Below are 17247 nucleotides of genomic sequence, written 5' to 3'. Positions count from 1 at the left end.
ACAACATAGAAAGAGCCGATAAAGTTGCACGCAGCCACTCTCCAGAGTAAAAATCGGCACCAAGTTAAGGAGAGGAGACCGGATTCGTTAGATTACCCTGGTCAGTCCATCTTACAAGGCTATAGTGAAGCAGGCATTCACTGACTCTATTACTTTGTTTTAGGTCCTGGAGAGTACAACAGAGAAAAGTTATAGAGTTGCACGCACTTACTCCTCCAGAGTACAAATCGTTGTCAAGTAGGGAGAGTAACCCGTATTCATTGATTACCCTGGTCAGTCCATCTTACAAGGCTATAGTGAAGCGGCCTTCACTGAACTCTTTGATTGTCTTTGGTCTTCAGGTCCTGGAGAGTACAACATAGAAAGAGCCGATAGGCTGTACCGCCCACCCTCCAGAGTATCAGATCGCACCAAGTTAAAGAGAGGAGATTGGATTCATTCTATTACCCTGGTCAGTCCATCTTACAACATGCTATAGTGAAGCACGCATTCACTGACTTTATGCTTTGTCTTTAGTCCTGGAGAGTACAACATAGAAAGAGCCGACAGGAGGTGCACGCAGCCACTCTCCAGAGTATAAAATCGGCACCAAGTTAAAGGAGAGAGACCGGATTCGTTGGATTACCCTGGTAGTCCTCTTACAAGGCTATAGTGAAGCAGGGCATTCACTGACCTATTGCTTTGTCTTTAGGTCCTGGAGAGTACAACATAGAAAAATGTGATAGAGTGGCACGCAGCCACTCTCCAGAGTATAAATTGGTGTCAAGTTAAAGGAGGAGACCGATTCATTGGATTACCCTGTCAGATCCCATCTTACAAGGCATAGTTAAGCAGGGCATTCATTGACTCTATTGCTGTGTCCTTTAGTCCTGGAGAGTACAACATTGAAAAAGCTGATAAGGTTGTACGCAGCCATTCTCCGGAACACAAAATTGCGTCAAGTTAAAGAAAAAGACCAGACTCATTGGATTATCCTGGTCAGTCAAGTTTATCAGGTTTTCTTGAACTAGAATTCTCACTGAATTTAATGCTGCCTCGTTAGGTCCTGCAAAATACAACGTCAACCGAGCGGACGGAGTTGTGCGCAGCCACTCTCCTGAGCACAGCATCGGTGTGAAATTAAAAGAAAGAAGGCCGGACTCCTTGGATTATCCTGGTCAGTAGGCGTATTAGGCTTCACTGAAACAAAGTGTTGAAGCCTGCTGCTGTGTCCCCAGGTCCTGCAGAGTACTACGTTGAAAAGGCTGACCGGATGGTGCGAAGTCATTCGCCTGAACACATCTTCGGCATCAGACTGAAAGAAATGCCTCCAGATTCACTGGAATTCCCTGGTTAGTAAGCGACAAGCAATTATAGGGTGTTCTTGACTAGCTTAATATGCTGTATACTATCACACACGTGCCTTATGAAGCACCCTGACTTTGTAACAGAGTAAGAAGGCATATGACGCCAACAGAGTCGACTCTTTCACTGGTGTTGGTTTCCCAACCGACATATTCGAGTGAGCCACAAGATGTTGTTGAAACAAATTTCACGATATGATAATATACCGTCCACTCGATTGCTGTCATCAGCAGACGAATGGGCGGAGCAATGTAAGTTGTCTACCGAAATAATTTACATCCTTTTCGAGCACTCCAGGAAAACATAGAAAGAAGTTGCTGGTTTGAAATATTTCCTCGTCGAAAAGCTTGGCTCATGCAGTGCTGCGTCTTTCTGGAAGAAGCACAACTTTCCCTCAAGAATATTTTGATGTCGTTGTTTGAACCATTGAGAAAGTTTGTGCTATACACGACGACTGTTTTAAGCAGTTTGTGTATAAACCCCGTTTTTTTATTGTAGCAGCTTCTGATTAGGGTTGCAAGGTGGTAGGTTACTGGCAAACCTGGCAGAACTGTGAGAAAATCGTTTCTCGGAGACTGGAGGAGCTAAGTGAGGGTATCGAGGTTATAAAAGCATCCTTAAGCACTTGAGAAAGCGCTATCGAATCAGGAACCTGTGGAATTACACCTCATGAGAGCTCCTCGCCACTACGACATTCCCAAGGGGGATAAGATCGTGTACGGCTCCACGCCCCGGTATACGACAGGCGTTAAGCCTCCTCAGCCAGCGCCAGATAGTATGAGCTTCCCAGGTAGGGTTGTGACGCCTCTTGTTTCTACACATGCTGCTGGCACGAACCGCCACTCATGACAATCGTCGCTTCACTCTCGAACAGCCCCTGGAGACTACAGTATTCAAGAAGCCAAAGCACGCTTTTATCCTGGATCTCCTAAATTTAGCCTAGGAATGAAATTGAAGGACAAGCCCCCGGACAACATCGACTTTCCTGGTTCGTTCAGCTTTAGTATCTATTGTTCATCGTGTAATATAAGCATTCTTCCTGCAGTGTTGTAAAATATACGTGTTAAGGTTTTTAAGAGCGTCGCATATAGACAACATAGCGTTAACTTATCCATGCCTTCCAACTGTTAGACCATCCTTGCTTCCTTCCATTCCTCGATTCTCTCTCTATCCGTAGCAAAACTTTCAGATGACCGCTACTGACCCTCAAAGCTCAACATAACTGCTTTATAAATTGTACTAAGTCAACATTTCATCCTCAACAACTAAAAGCAACTGACGTGGCCTCCTGTGTCACATCTTTTGTACAACGTCGGCGCAATGGAATTTCCTTAGTGGATACTGAAAAAAAAATGCAGAATGCATAGCGTTGGCTGTGCGCCATGTAGTGTGACACACTCAGCATGGTGGCCGATTAAGCTGCGCATGGCACATAAAAATAAAGCTCATCGCAAGATGCACATGCATTCAACTTCATAATAGTAACGAATTTACCATGTTTAACGCAGGATAACTGACGAAATGCAAAAATTTTTTTTCAACATGCACCGTAAGGCAGGCAAAGCTGTTTCTAGCGATCTTACAAAGCCGAACTAGCAAAATGCTATTTTGCAGCATTTGGCTATACGGCATGCCAGACTTTGAGTACACTCATTGTTGTGTCCTCGTGCTATTCAAACGTGCATCTCGGAACGAAAAAGGTGAGAAATCTTACTCAGGTTTCTCTTGCTGTTCAGCGCCGTCGGACTACAGCCCTGGCAGAGGCGTAAGCTTCGTGAAGGCGAGGTCCCCGAAATTCACATTCGGCTTTAGGCTAAGGCCTTCTAAGCCGTACAGCTACGGTTTTCCAGGTTAGTGCGCACCATACTGACACTATTTTGTCTCGGATGCTCGTTGCACTGGCGACACGCAACCACTGCTTCCATCGAGCTCCATGCAGTTACAATGTATCTCGGCCAGCTAGGATCAGCTAGGATTGTTTATAGTTCTATCCCACAATTCAGTTTCGGCGCACGACTGCCTGAAGGTCCACCCGAAAGTCACTATTTCCAAGGTAGACTAAAAATCAAACTCACGTATGACTGTTAACAGCTTACAGGACACGAATAATTCGTGACCGCACACAGTGGTCAAACATAACGTAAGTGGAGTACGAAAACTGAGCTCTATTAAAAAAGGTACGAAGCGTTGCATATAACGACTGCTCCGCATAATGTGCTTATTTAGTTGTACTATAGTTTTTTAGCACATGTCACGCAAAGGGACAGTTTGAGCACTCTGCGTTGGTAAATAGATTTATATAAATGCGAGTAATATATATGCTTTAAGATGTATAACACCTGTTCTTATCGTTTGGTAGCACCAGGAGAGTACGACACCGATAGAGCGAAGGAACTAGTTTATCCAAAGTCGCCACGCTTCACTATGCGTTCGAGACTCAAGGAACGACTGCCCGACAACGTAACGTTTCCAGGTTAGAACTGTGAAAGAAAGTCTGGTGCTCATTAGAGCTTATTCTTTCGTTGTTTTTGTTATTTTAGCACCAGGTGCATACGATCCTGACAAAGGCAATCCTGCTCTTTTTGGATTGCCACCAAGAAGTAAATCAAGAAGTCCGAGAAGATCAAGGTCTCACGACCTCGAAGACAAACGTGGTGAGATTCTTCAATAGCGTAGCGATTTCGTTAAAAATTAGCTGATTATGACGTTTGCAACAATTTTGTCAGGTGACTAATAAAATAAAGTTAGATAATGCGCTGCCGACCACTAAAGCTTTTATTTTGCATATATCTAAAGCAGCGGCATCACCCCCTGAAAGAACGAGCATGAGAAGCAGTTCATTCCGAATTGTGAGGACGACAGATGGGGCTGCTGGTGGTACGTGTCATTTTTTTTTACTAGAAAATGTTGCCTTTTGGCGTAAGCAAACATAAAATGCAGCGTACACAAAGTTGACACACTTGAAATCTTTGCTCGATGCAATGTCTAAAAGCAATGCACATTTATGCTCAACAGAGCGCGATTTTAAAGGTTCGGAGCAGACGATCAAACGAAGTCGCTCGCTAAGTGGAAATCGACAAAAGGACACTGGTTCCAAAAATGGGAAAGGTATGAACTTTGGAACAATATAAATACTTCGCGCTCTTATTTTGCAGTGCTTTGTGTCTTAGAAAACTCTTTACAAATAGACAAAACAAAAGAGGAGACGTCGGGATCTCCAAAAACTACGACACGAAGCAGATCGTTTCGACTGACTCGACAATCCGAATTCGGCATTGATGGTACGTGTCTCTGAATTTTACGACTGCCAATAAACGTTCTGCAAACGCTTATTTCAATTTTTTATCGCAGAAACACACGCTAAAAGCTCGCAGGAAGCAGTAAAGGAACATCGTTCGTTTAGGGTCATTCGCAAACAAGCAGCTGGAGTCGAAGGTAGGCCGCGTCTCCCTTGAACGTATCACGAATGATAATACGATCGCATTTGCCCAGGAGAGCCACCACAGGTGAAAATCGTCGTTTCTGAAACGACGACTGACCGAAGCAAACCAGAAGGCGCTATGAAGAAAAAAATTGACTCAAAAGGTTAGCGAAGCGCTTGCCAACATTTATCGTTTCAATAGTGCTGAAACACCACGCAGCGACCGAAAGAGAGGAAGCGAGTTCTACAGTTGGGACGAAGAAGAGTGGGTTCCTTCGATCTCTCCGGAAAAAGCTCGACGGTACTGAAGGTATACGATGCACCATCGCGTTCCCAACGTTATGTGCCACGCGTTTCGCCTCCACATACGTTCTTCAATCTTTCTTTTCAAGAAATCTCTCGGACGTCTAAAGTGGCTAAGGAGCCAGCAGCACACAAAACTACCACTCGTGCAGTGCAGAGAAAAGCAGACGAAGAGCGAGGTATGAACTTGTCTAGGTGGTACTGCCGCTTATTATCTCCGCGTTGTAACTCTTATTGTTACTTTTTAAGAGCGGGTCAGCGCTGCTAGTCAAGCGGGAGCTATGTCTCGAAGGAGTCGGTCGCTTCGAGTCATCCGAAAAGAGATGGAGGAGATACCAGGTACGCAGCGTGTTGAACACTGAGTACGGAATTCTTACATCTGGAAACGTCATGTTCCCCGCTTCGCCGGCGCTTATGTAGTGTTCTTTTCTTTTTCTTGCACACGCATAGATAAGCGAGCCAGGTCCACTGACGAACTGACTAGACGAAGTCACTCGTTGCGTGCAGTACGAGCAAGGAAAGATGACATTGAAGGTACGCAGTGTAGATGCTCGAATATTCAACTCTCGTCTCCTGTCGCTTTGGTCGCTCAAAAGCATTTATGCGATTTTTTTTCTCAGCAGAAGAGCCAGATAAAAGAGCTAGGCCTTCGGAGCGAAGATTAGGGCGGAGCAGGTCCCTTCGAATTGCGCAAAGCGGAATCGACGACATTGATGGTAGGTGCAGTACATGCTTCATGCGCAGGCCACAGAAACTTGTCAGTAATTCTACACTTTCTACGAGAGTACTTTAACACTCATCACGTGGTTTCGCCTGCAGAGAAAGAGAACGTGTCGAAGTCCGAGACTCATATAACCGCATCTTCCTCTTCGAGTTTTCACAAGGAGCGGTACTCGAGCCAACACTTGGTGAAGGGTCTCGGTAATGGCGGTGAAAAATCTCATTCCTTTTTATAACTCCCATTTCTTAAAGCGCTCGCATTTCTGAAACGCCCGCAATGACGTGCTCTGTCCGCCACGAGCCTGACTTGCGCTTTTTCGTAATTTCAATTTAGAACCTGCTGCGTTTACCACGAGCGACGAAAGTGGTATGTTCGAAGACGACGAAACGATGGACAGTGTGTCAGCCCGGGACAGGACGTTTGTGCGAACTCCGACTGGTCAGTGCGTTTCAACGTTGCCTTTCACCCGGTTATGTGAAAACAAAATCACAACTCAATTTGTATACAATTTATTAGAAACTTCAAGTAACTCAAGAAATACATGACTTTGCCAGTATGCTTTGCGAATTTCACATTGTGCTTCGCGGAGCAATGATTGACAGCATAGACGACATACTGTTGTGTTTATCTGCTCAGAAGAAAAAGTGAACATTATATTACTTTAAGTCTTTGATAACTCTTCGGAAGTCTATTTGCATTCGCTGTCTTCTTTCGCGTTCTATATTTGTTGCCGTTAAGAATACATGCCAATCTGTGCTATAGTTTTACATTGCCCGACTTCACACCACAGACTCGTCCAGAATTCAAGTATCCCCGGACAGTTTTGGGGAATGGAGGCATGCCCAAGGAAGCATCAAAATGGCACCGAGATTTCCAGAGGGGCTTGACTTCTGGAAGCCACCTGGAACGGGGTCTTTGTTCGCTAAGCTTTATCAGTCCTGGACGCAGGAAACAGCTGTTTCTCCTGGTTAGTAGACCCGTTACGTCTGCCAATATTTTATTCGTTTGACAAGTCCGCTTGTACACAACCACTTGCACAACCTACCAGGCCTGAGTCCTTTGCTAAATGGTGACTGAAAATATTGCAAGCCTGGCAAGGGCTCCAACTAGCAGACAAGACAAAGGTCTCGCAGCTAGATGGACACTTCAAGTACTCAGCTGTGGGCGAACAAAGAAAGCCTCTGGCTGAGCTCCTACACTGTGCTCGAGCCTGTGGCTTTCCTCGCTTAACCGCAGGTGATTACTTAACTTACGCAGAATCATTAAGGCTGTAATGTGAAGCAGCAGGAGCTTGAAGCCTGTAATGGCGAACGTATACATGCTACGCGGACCTGATACCTCAAAATTGTGATACAGGAACGGTAATTTTAACGCATAGTCTACGGCAGCATTTTTGATACGCTTCAGAGAGTCTTCAATTCCGGATAGGTAGAATGAAATGAAATAATTAATTACTGTTTAATTGGATTAAAACACAAATAACATTTAACTGCTCCGTTTTCTTGTACAAATGTACTGTCCATGAAAGAAATGCAGGTGAACAGGTTGTTCTTAATTTTGTTGATGTTGAACTGTGTATTGCATTACAGGGTTAATCGTTTTGGTTTCTTGAATCAACAAAATGCGATTTTTTATTTAGAGTTCATCCAGATTGCTAAATATTGCTAATTGTTCATTGCATTCTCCTCAAAACATACGTGCACACACGCACAAAGTAACGCGCAGCACACTGGAATTTACAAGCACAGCTTTTTCTGAAGGCAACCAATTCCAAACCAAGTTATGGTAAATACGGCAAAATATGTGCATTGAGCATGTGCAAGTACTTTTGTACGTTGGAGTAAGGTAGAAATATGGGCGAGTTGGAAAGGATGTATACTTACTGGTCAGCGCGAAAACAACTGAGTACACAGAGGTCCTGTGTCCTTCTAACTTTGTGTCCTCAGTTTTCGCGCTTACCAATTAGTATGTATTGAACGTTGAACGTCGGGAAATCAGGCAGTCATTTACGGTGTATCACTGCCGTTTAGCGTTCGTTCCGAGACTTTTTGTTGTACATTGAACAACACATCGTCTTAATTGTTGCCGTATTCGCAGCTGAAGCAGAAGACAACAGCCGAGTGATGTTCCGTTCAGCTGCAAGCCTCCTCTTCAGGAAAGGTTTTGCAGCAATTCTGCGGAATGAAACACCTGGTACGGTTACCTGTAGACGTCGGTGGGCCAATTGTAATCTGTTTGAAGGATTCCATCTAATTGCTATTGCCTTGTTCCTGTACCGCGCGTCCCCACAGAAGCTACAGGAGTGTGGCGACAAATATAAGGAGTCTCAACACACTTTTTTGTGATTAAGATGATTGTACACTTACTCGCGCTAACATTTATTTATTCTACAAGTTGTTACTACTTTTGACTGTGCAGCCCGATTACTTCTTCGTCGCGAGCTATTGTATGTTTAAGCGACCCTAAAAAAATAATTATCTTCCCCGTAATCTACTAACCTAAAGTGGCTGAATACAGGTGTAAAAAAACTCTGCTTGTCTTCAGCAGAAAGAAATTGCTTATTAGGCCAGACTACCCATCTGTAATTACGCGCCCATACGGTGGCACTGATGACGTCAGTGTTACGTTAGTTGAATCCCTGTTCCTTTATTTTTATATATTTGAGTCCCTTTTGTGCTAAAGAGCTCAACCAGAGATATCAGGTAAAGTTGTATAATTGCATGCTGTATATATATTTTTAATAAGCTATAAGCTAGCTTTTAGCAGACGCTGCCAAAATCTGTGATCGCACTGGAAGAAGGTAGAAGAAATTGGCGTCGCCACTTGAGTTTCGTTTTTACGTCACTTATGCTCCCTATTTGCAACTCCACGAGTGTAATGCACAAACTTAGTGTAACTTAGCATTTCCCTACAATGTCTCTTTAACCGTCCCGTTAATTGCTAGTAAAGATGACGCACGGGTACAACACACCGGCCAAAGTGCTGCCCAAAATGAATGGTTCCGAAAATAGCTAGCTTCCAGTTTGTGTTTGTCCACGTGTAGGGGTGTCAGCATGCTGAAACATTCGCGCCTTACAATTATTTTCTGTTTTGCCGACAACAGGACCGGGTTACTACAACCCGAGCATCGGTGAACAGCTGCGCTTCCCTCGCATGCCGAGTTTTACGATACGAAGAAAGCTCAAGTGCCCGAAGAAAGAACCAACGCCTGGTTAGTGTATCCAATAATTGTGCTCGTATTTATTGTGAATGCTCCTGTTTACATACATGTCTTAGAACGCGATGAAATCATTCTGTCAGTTCCCATGTCTTTGTTTTTCTCATAGTTTGAGCACTCAGCTCTTTATGCAACATCATTTGTAACCTATCCATCAGAATTTTACGTTCATTATGTGAGTGTAAACCTAATAAAGTGTTATATATCCATCTAATTAAGGGAGCGATAGACAGTATCTTTTCAAAGTGAAAATTCGCGATCTATGTCTGAATATTAAGTTATACGTGCGGCATATATCGAAAGTTGTATACGCAACGTCCTCTACATGTCTCAATGTTAGACACATGTACACAATTTGTATGTAGAAATCGCGCAGGAATGTTACAGTAATGCATTTTTGTGTTCACAATATGACAAAATGTGGGATTTTCTTACAAATAATAAAATGAAACTGCAACTTGGAGCGGATCATGTGTTTCTTTTGCTGTTGAATGGAATGTGTTGATGTCGTTTCTTACTTTTTTGTTCCTGCGTTGGGCGCAGCTCCCTGGGACTATAGCCCAGACAAAGCCGATCCTCTGGTGAGACCCATGTCGCCAGCTTACACCTTCGGACACAAGGGCGACTGTTGTCATTGCAGAACCACGAGTCCTGGTTTGTACACTTGCAAAATGGCTACCCAGAGGGTCCTTTGCAAGCATCTGCACTGGGTCTGCACTGCTGCACTTGGTTCACCCTGCTCTGCGCCCCTTTTTCACCGGGTAGCACGCCTGAACACCTTCACAGTGCACCGACTGACCCATTTCTCCTACTCTTCTCCGTCGTAAGGCTGTCTCCTTTGCACCGAAGCGATACCCGAGATCTCGCCCTTTTTGTTTCACCGATTGCGAGCGTCCGTCTGTACTTTAGCGCCGTGACATGCGACAACCGCGACTGTTCATTTCACTCCGTGTGAAGTCTTCTCTGCGCAAATAGCTGGCTACACGATAGACATTGAATATCAAAGTAAGATGTTTTTCTTTCATACCTTTCTTGCCTGTCTGTGAATACATGTGGAAATAAAGGTTGCATATTACGTACGGTGGCTTTCGACTTTTCTTTAATGAGAAATAATCAGCAATGTGACCAGCAACGGGCGCGCAGTTACTCATCCCTTCGATGTAGTAGTTGGCAAAAATGCGTTCTTTCGAATTCGAAATGAAGTCTGACATTCCAGGCTGTGGTCAGAGTATTAGCTGACAGCATTTCGGAAAAATTTGGCAGCATTCAACATAAGTTACTAATGAGCTGTGCAATTCTTAGTACTCGCACGGGACGAACATTTCACTACCACACAAATGCACTGTGTACGGTTCTTGAATAAGCGCAACGTTCATGTTTATGTCCCATGACTGTTGAAAAAGAACCATGTATGTTTATAGACAAGTATGCCGTGAGCTATTGCCGCTACTTGATGAGTTTCCTCTAAAGACCGAAGGTGTAAACCCATCGCTCAATTGTTAACACCAATCTGGCCTTGTGTTTTGACAGCACCGGGTGCCTACGACCCCGAGAGAGCTGATCAGTGTGTCAGATCACTGGAGCCTAGTTACACCTTCGGAGTGAAACACAAGGATCCTAAACGGGATAATTTTCCCGGTACGTTAAAAGGCTTTCTACTGGCTTCACTCCCATTACTTAACCTCCCCAGAATAGAAAAGTTGCGAAGCTTCTCTAACCTCATAATTTGAAGCTCATGTGTTCATCCCGGTGAGTCATATAAGTCATTAAACGGCTGAGGATGGGGAGATAGTCGCACTCGATCAGACAATGCATAAATCATGCTTAGGATGTCCGAAATAAGCATAATACGCATTGCTATCCGAGTAAGTGTAGAAAAGAAAAAAAAATGTTTGGAGGTTTTAGCATGTAATATCAAGTTGTGCTCTGGATTAAAATTTATACAACACTCAAGATTTTTACGCAATATCACTTTTATAAGAGTATTTACGACGTAGAAATGATGCAACGCGTTATATTTAACCCTGCAGACATACTCTTCTAAGAAAGAAAATCAGAAATGCACAAATATGAAGAGAACTTCGCAACTTTTCTATTTCGGAACGTTGGTTTGGAGAGTAACAACCCTTTTTGTGCATTCCCTTAAGGTTATACTTGGGAACCGTACTAACAACCGAGGTATGGTCTTCTACTTAAGTGTGTCTCTGTGTGTGTGTGTGTGCTCTGATTTCACTTAACATGAAATTCTGTGTAACTTGCACTCTTTTTTACATCACTTCTGGTTTTGGGCATCTGTTGACTATTCTTTCGCTCTGCATGATGCTGTGCTGAGTTCACCTAACCGTGAGCTAAGCGTGCACCATCACACTGAATAAATGCCAAATTTGATCCAGCGGAATTTTGATGATGCGTACCAATAGTTTTAATTTAGAAGAGATTCCTGGGACAAAACGTTCGTGTGATACGATATATAGGACGATCTTTAATCTCAATGTCAACAGCGTTATGGAACAAGATAAATAATTTTCAGTGCCACCCCTAATGTTTTCCAAGCTGGCGGCAAGACAGGCAACGCTAAGAGCGCGGGACGTTGCGATTGTCAATGGCATTTGCTTGTCGCATCTGTAGCCGTCTGTGTCGTCACTGTGGCGTTTCCTCAACGTTTAACAACGTCAGCGAAGTGCAGTTCGTAACTAGCTGCGCTACCCCATCAGGCGTCCGCGTCATCACGAAGCACCTAACGCACTGCATAGACCAAATCGATCTTCATACAACGAAAAATACGCAGAACACCAAGGAAAAGACAGCCTAAAGAAAAGGACTATATTCATTTAGCCTGTCTTTTCCTTAGTGTTTTGTGTCTTTTTAGTTTTATGAAACATGTACAAACTAGCCCAACAAGTTTTATTCAGATCAATCTTCTCTAGGGTGCGACATCTAGGGTGCGACATCTAGGCATGCGTTTGGTATTGACGCCGTAACGACAAGCACGACACAAGTGCACGTGGCAGTATCGTTGAGATTTCACTGCCGTATCAAAACACGTTTTCCGGATAAACTCGTGCCTTGGTGCCCGCTTTGCTGACGATATCATGGGAACCCACGAGGCAAAAAAAAAAAAAAAAAAAAAATGACGAAGGGGTTTTGTTTTTCCTACCCTCTCTTCTCTCTCTCTTTCTCTCAGCTCCCGGCACCTACTGTCCAGAGAAATCTGACACGGTTCTAGCCACGACACCAGCTTACACCTTTGGTATCAAGCATAAGGATCTTAGGCCTGACGATGTTCCTGGTAATATAAACGCTTTCTCTCTAGCAGTACTACACGCTTGATTCTCGCTGTAGACTTTCTTGGTGATGGTCGTACGCCCAGTTGCTATTGCATGCTGATCCCTAATGCCAGAATCTATCAAGAAATGGGCGAAGAGCATTTAAAATGCTGATTTACGCTATTTGTTTACTTTTTTTCTGTCTACAATATCTGTTGTATATGAAAAAACAACTGCTCTTGTTAGACTTACTAGATCCAAATGACAGAACTGTGACGAATTGTAGCATCTACTGCTGGAACCTCTTGCGTTCATGAACGAGCTACTTACCCATGAAACTTTAAGTCATGAGTACGAAATCGATATCTTATGTTACACAAGTGGTCCGCCTTTTTTACGCGCGAAGTAACAGGGGAACTTGCCATTAGCTTCATCTGAATGAAAAGGTGATCTCCTAGAGACTTTTCTGAAGGTACTTATCATTAGTTTTAAAGTGAACATTTTACTCCGGCTTTTGTACGGACGCTATGCAACACACAACACACAGAAAAGTAAACCAGCGCTGTGAAGAAAACAAAAAAAAAAAGAAACTTGTGCTTCTATGTGCATGACCTCAGCACCCGGTGCCTACTGCCCAGAGAGAGCAGACACCGTGCTTGCAGTCACGCCAGCCTACACCTTCGGCACCAAGCCCAAGGACGCTAAGCCCGACGATTTTCCCGGTAACGTGTTCGAATTACACAGCAGACGTGCGCGCTAAGCTTGCCGGTGTTCACTGTTAGTGATAGATGTTAGTATAGATTTTTGTAACTACTTCATTTGCTAGCTCCTTCCATCTGTTTCCAACTTTATATTGACTACTTGTTAGTGCGAGGCACCCTTACTTGACGTGGACGTTTAAATAGTAAACGCATCTAACCGGCACAACTTATGATCCGGTATTTGGTATGCTAACAGCTTAAGGGTGTTATTGTTATGGCGTACCATTTATTTGTTGAGCATCAGTTAAAAGTCCTGCGCTGTTTTTTTGAACAGTTATTTCAGACAATTGGTTCGACCAATACGTATGATGTGCGCAAAACAGTTATGTGCTCACTGTTTCTATAGGTGCCCTCGAGGCGATGGCTATGAAAAAGCGATGCATCGCACTCGCATCGTAACGTAATGTTCGGACCTTGCTACGTTGGTTTTTGCTTTGACGTCGTTTTGCGACGGCGTACTCACGCGTGACTCGGTGTTTGCGTTATAAAAACTTGCGCATTGTACAAGCGATTGTTACACGCCACGAGTTTTAGAGAAGTGAGTGTTTCTGCAATAGGCTCGTTACCTTGTTATCTTAGCTTACTGCACCATTGCCAATGGTGCGATATAAGAACCCAGTAAAATATATGCAGTGCGTCGCTAACCTTATTTAACTACCGGCCTTGCGTTTATTCTGAGAGTATTGAAGTGAGTATACGTTCTCCGGGATGGCAGGTGAGCAAAGGCTAACCGTTTGATCTTTTGTACTATTTAGGGCTGGAATATACAATAATGCATATATCGGTTTGGAAATATTTTTTTAGTTGAAGGGAAAGTGTTTTCATCTACCTGTGTATAGCATAATTTCTCAAAGGTAACCCCAGAGGTTTCTCACAAGAAACATTCGGAACAAATAAAATCATGATCTGAGAATGAAACCATGAAGAAAGGCAATCCGTGCACCAGGTGAGCTACCAACAGCTGCAGTAGTTAGCAGTGGGGAGGCTGTATAGGTTTAAGGTGTGAGTACGTGGGAGACTTGTTCGTCAAATGAGCTTTAGAAGATGCAGGCGTTGCGTAGAAATCTTTGAGAAAATCAGCAGACTTCGTTTGATCCCACCCGTAGCTCAATTTTGCGAACTTGCTTTTTAGCAGTTTCAGATGTCTGATTAAAGAAAGGTGTTCTTGCGAACGACAAAAGAAACCCATATAATGCAAATGTTCCAGATGAAGGCGGATACTTGACATGAGCAAAAGTTCAGCACACATAAAAGCCCCAGGCTGGATGCCGATGTTCCGACAAAGGACCTTCTGACCAGTAATGGCGCAATGTCCTGAACTTCTTGTTTTTATATCTTGACAGAATAAGTTTGCTCTTTAAACTGTGACCGACGCATTCCACGTCATCATGAATTATATATATATATATATATATATATATATATTTCGCACAAACTGTCATGATTTAAGAGATTACCCGCTTCCATCGGCTAGGGCACTTTGCCGCTGCCGATAAGATAACAAAAACGGCATCTTTTCTTTTACTTTCTGCCCTGCTGATCTTCATTTAGGGTCTTTCTTTCTCTCCATTCTATTTCGTGCAGACCAGCATGTAGGAGAATACACGCCGGCTAAGCACACCGCTTTTCAATAAGAACCTTTTCTCTTTCATGTCGAAACATTCTCTCCAGCCTCGGGCGGCCCTTGAACGCCCACTCTTGTTCAACGAGAAATATAATGCATTAGCCATGAGGTCCATGCACTCCCATTAAAAGCTTTTCGATTCCTGTATTTAAAAAGCAAAAGTTGAATGTGACGTTGTGCAATTCACAAATTATTCATAAAAAATGTGATGATTATGCCAGTCACGGCGCACAAACAGTGTCGACTTCTTATGCACTATAAAGGCGATGATACATTTCCGGCTGATCTTCTTGGGAGGGAGCAACTACTTGCTCTATAGCTATATACACTTCCAAGCGTTCTCCAGCAATCCGACATTTTTTTTCTGCTTGTGCTCGGTTAGAATTAGTGAACTGTATTGCGGTGTACAAAAACTCCCTAAACTGAGACGAAATATGAGACATTAAGTTACTCCAGGAAAAAAAAAATTAAACAGTGGGTACTGACATTTTTCTTAGTTCCCGCATTACAGGCTGAGAGGATAAAAGCTTGTCGCGTATTTATATTCTGACGCTAACAGTCCTTGTAGTGAGAAGCAGTCACCAAACCTTCTTTAACGTAGATTAGGTCACTGCCGTAAGAGTGCACAAGAAATCCTATCTCCTCAGAGTTGCTGCAAATGTTGCCCGTGGACATAATCACGAAGGCGGAAACAGTCATACTAACAACTGAAGCATCGCTATACGAGATTCAGTTCTTGGAAATCAGTTATGCGGAACCCCGAAAAATGGAGGAAAGTTCATGAAAGGGAAGAAAACTTATTTCTCGTGTTACTTGTCTCTTTCTTTTTTTTGATTTTTCAGTACTTACTAAACATCTTTGCAAGCATATTTTTTTTTTGCATCGTACAACACTTATGAGAAAGTGTAGAGTACGTAGCGGGTAATCACCGGAAATACGAGAACTCTGGGAACGGCATGCATGCTCTCCTCTTCGTGCTAACATATCATTCTTTAGATTTAGGAAATTTCTTAGGATCATTTTAAGGGATCTGAGATTATCCATCTGTCATTTCCTGAACACTTTTAACACGGTTATTTGGGCAATTGAGTGCGATATTGCAAGTATGTGCAGCGCGAAGAGGCGAATACAAAACAAAGAATCAGACAAGACGAAGTGCTGACTAACTGTCATAACAGTCAGCGTTCTGTTCTGTCTTGTTCCTTCCTCTGTCACCGCCTGTTCGAGCAGCGCCTGCTTGTAATTCAACACTTTCGACGCTAACCTCACCATCTAACACTGCACTGCACTTCATCATCTAGCACCGGGTGCCTATAGACCCGAGAAGGTGGACTCGGTCCTGGTCAGGACACCTGCTTACACGTTTGGCACCAGGCCGAAGGATTCCAGGGATGACGGCGTACCTGGTAAACCATGACTCCACTAATCACAATATATTTTCCATTAATTCAATAACAGCTTTCTCTTACCCTAATTTATTCCATGCTACTCTAGCTAAAATGGATACGCCGAATAAACGAATAAGTGAAATGAGCCGGAGCATTTAAGACAGCTTCGCCACTGAGGTTCTATAATTTGCGCTTATTTCTATCCGCCGATAGCAGCTTTCTACATAGACGGCGCTAATTACTTACTGCTATTGTGATATCCATGGCATGCAGAAAGTGGCCTTAACGTTTTCGTAATATTGAACTGCCACATCCGAAATGTGAGGTAAACTAGGTAAGCTCCACTATTAGTATTAAGATATGCCTGTACCGCCTGTACTATGCATTCAGAAGTGCTGTCTTCATGAGAAGACGTGGTCATTGCCGTTGCTGAGGCTTATATTCGACTGATATGTAAAGGTCCTCGCAAGAGTGTGCCGAATTCATGACCAGCGGCTTACTGTTTTATTTGGCCTCGTGACTGGGTATCACAATGTATTGATCTAAATGACTAAAAAACCTCAAGCGCCTGTTATATTTATAAGGGTTATCACTGTAGTTGCATCAGGGCAGGGCTATTACGAGAGTCTTTAAAAATAGGCATTACTTCTTATAGTGAGGAGGAGGAATAAACTTTATTTAGGGAAATGAGCAGACGCTAAAATCGTCCGAGGTGGGCGGCGTCCCTAGTCCAGGATGCCGTGGGCCTGAGCCGATATCTTGGCCCTGCTCACCAGGCGATGCTGGTCTTCAGGGCTCGGGCTTGTCAGCTGGGCCTCCCACTGCTCGACGGTTGGTCCGGTGATGGGTGGTGTCGATGCGTTTTGTTGACATTCCCATATCATATGGTAGAGGGTATTGGGCGCAGAGCAGAAGGCGCATCTGTGAGTATAGCTCGTAGGATACATGGCGTGTAGCAGGGTGCCGTGCGGGAATGTGCCGGTCTGTAATTTGCGGAAGATCACTGCCTCTTCTCTTGTTAGCTTGGGATGCGGGAGTGGGTAGATCCTCCTGCCCAGTCTGTAATGACTCAGGATATCGGAGTATCTTTTCGGGACGCTATCATGTTGGTCTGCCGGTGCTCGTGAACCCGGTGGGATAGCCCGGAGAATGTGATCTCGGGCAGCAGCGTTAGCCGCTTCATTACCCGCCAGGGACTCGTG

At 43.8% G+C, this 17247-nt stretch overlaps 1 protein-coding gene across 2 annotated transcripts in view; it reads left to right on the top strand.

Moving 5' to 3' along the window:
* The window catches only part of LOC119463895 (uncharacterized), a 148685-nt gene that overhangs the window by 120871 nt on the left and 10567 nt on the right, over positions 1–17247 (top strand). For both annotated transcript variants that reach the window (XM_049656321.1, XM_049656320.1), the window contains 19 exons: positions 4360–4452; positions 4533–4625; positions 4696–4779; positions 4837–4929; positions 4986–5075; positions 5158–5247; positions 5318–5407; positions 5519–5602; positions 5689–5784; positions 5888–5989; positions 6123–6227; positions 6580–6756; positions 7887–7982; positions 8893–9000; positions 9550–9660; positions 10537–10644; positions 12191–12295; positions 12890–12994; positions 15959–16063. In XM_049656321.1, coding sequence (XP_049512278.1) covers positions 4360–4452; positions 4533–4625; positions 4696–4779; positions 4837–4929; positions 4986–5075; positions 5158–5247; positions 5318–5407; positions 5519–5602; positions 5689–5784; positions 5888–5989; positions 6123–6227; positions 6580–6756; positions 7887–7982; positions 8893–9000; positions 9550–9660; positions 10537–10644; positions 12191–12295; positions 12890–12994; positions 15959–16063 — 1935 coding nt within the window. The remainder of the gene's footprint in view (positions 1–4359; positions 4453–4532; positions 4626–4695; positions 4780–4836; positions 4930–4985; positions 5076–5157; positions 5248–5317; positions 5408–5518; positions 5603–5688; positions 5785–5887; positions 5990–6122; positions 6228–6579; positions 6757–7886; positions 7983–8892; positions 9001–9549; positions 9661–10536; positions 10645–12190; positions 12296–12889; positions 12995–15958; positions 16064–17247) is intronic.

This window comes from Dermacentor silvarum, chromosome 9 (genome assembly GCF_013339745.2).
Source record: "Dermacentor silvarum isolate Dsil-2018 chromosome 9, BIME_Dsil_1.4, whole genome shotgun sequence".
Lineage (NCBI taxonomy): Eukaryota > Metazoa > Arthropoda > Arachnida > Ixodida > Ixodidae > Dermacentor > Dermacentor silvarum.
This window is presented reverse-complemented; position numbering and strand designations above follow the sequence as displayed.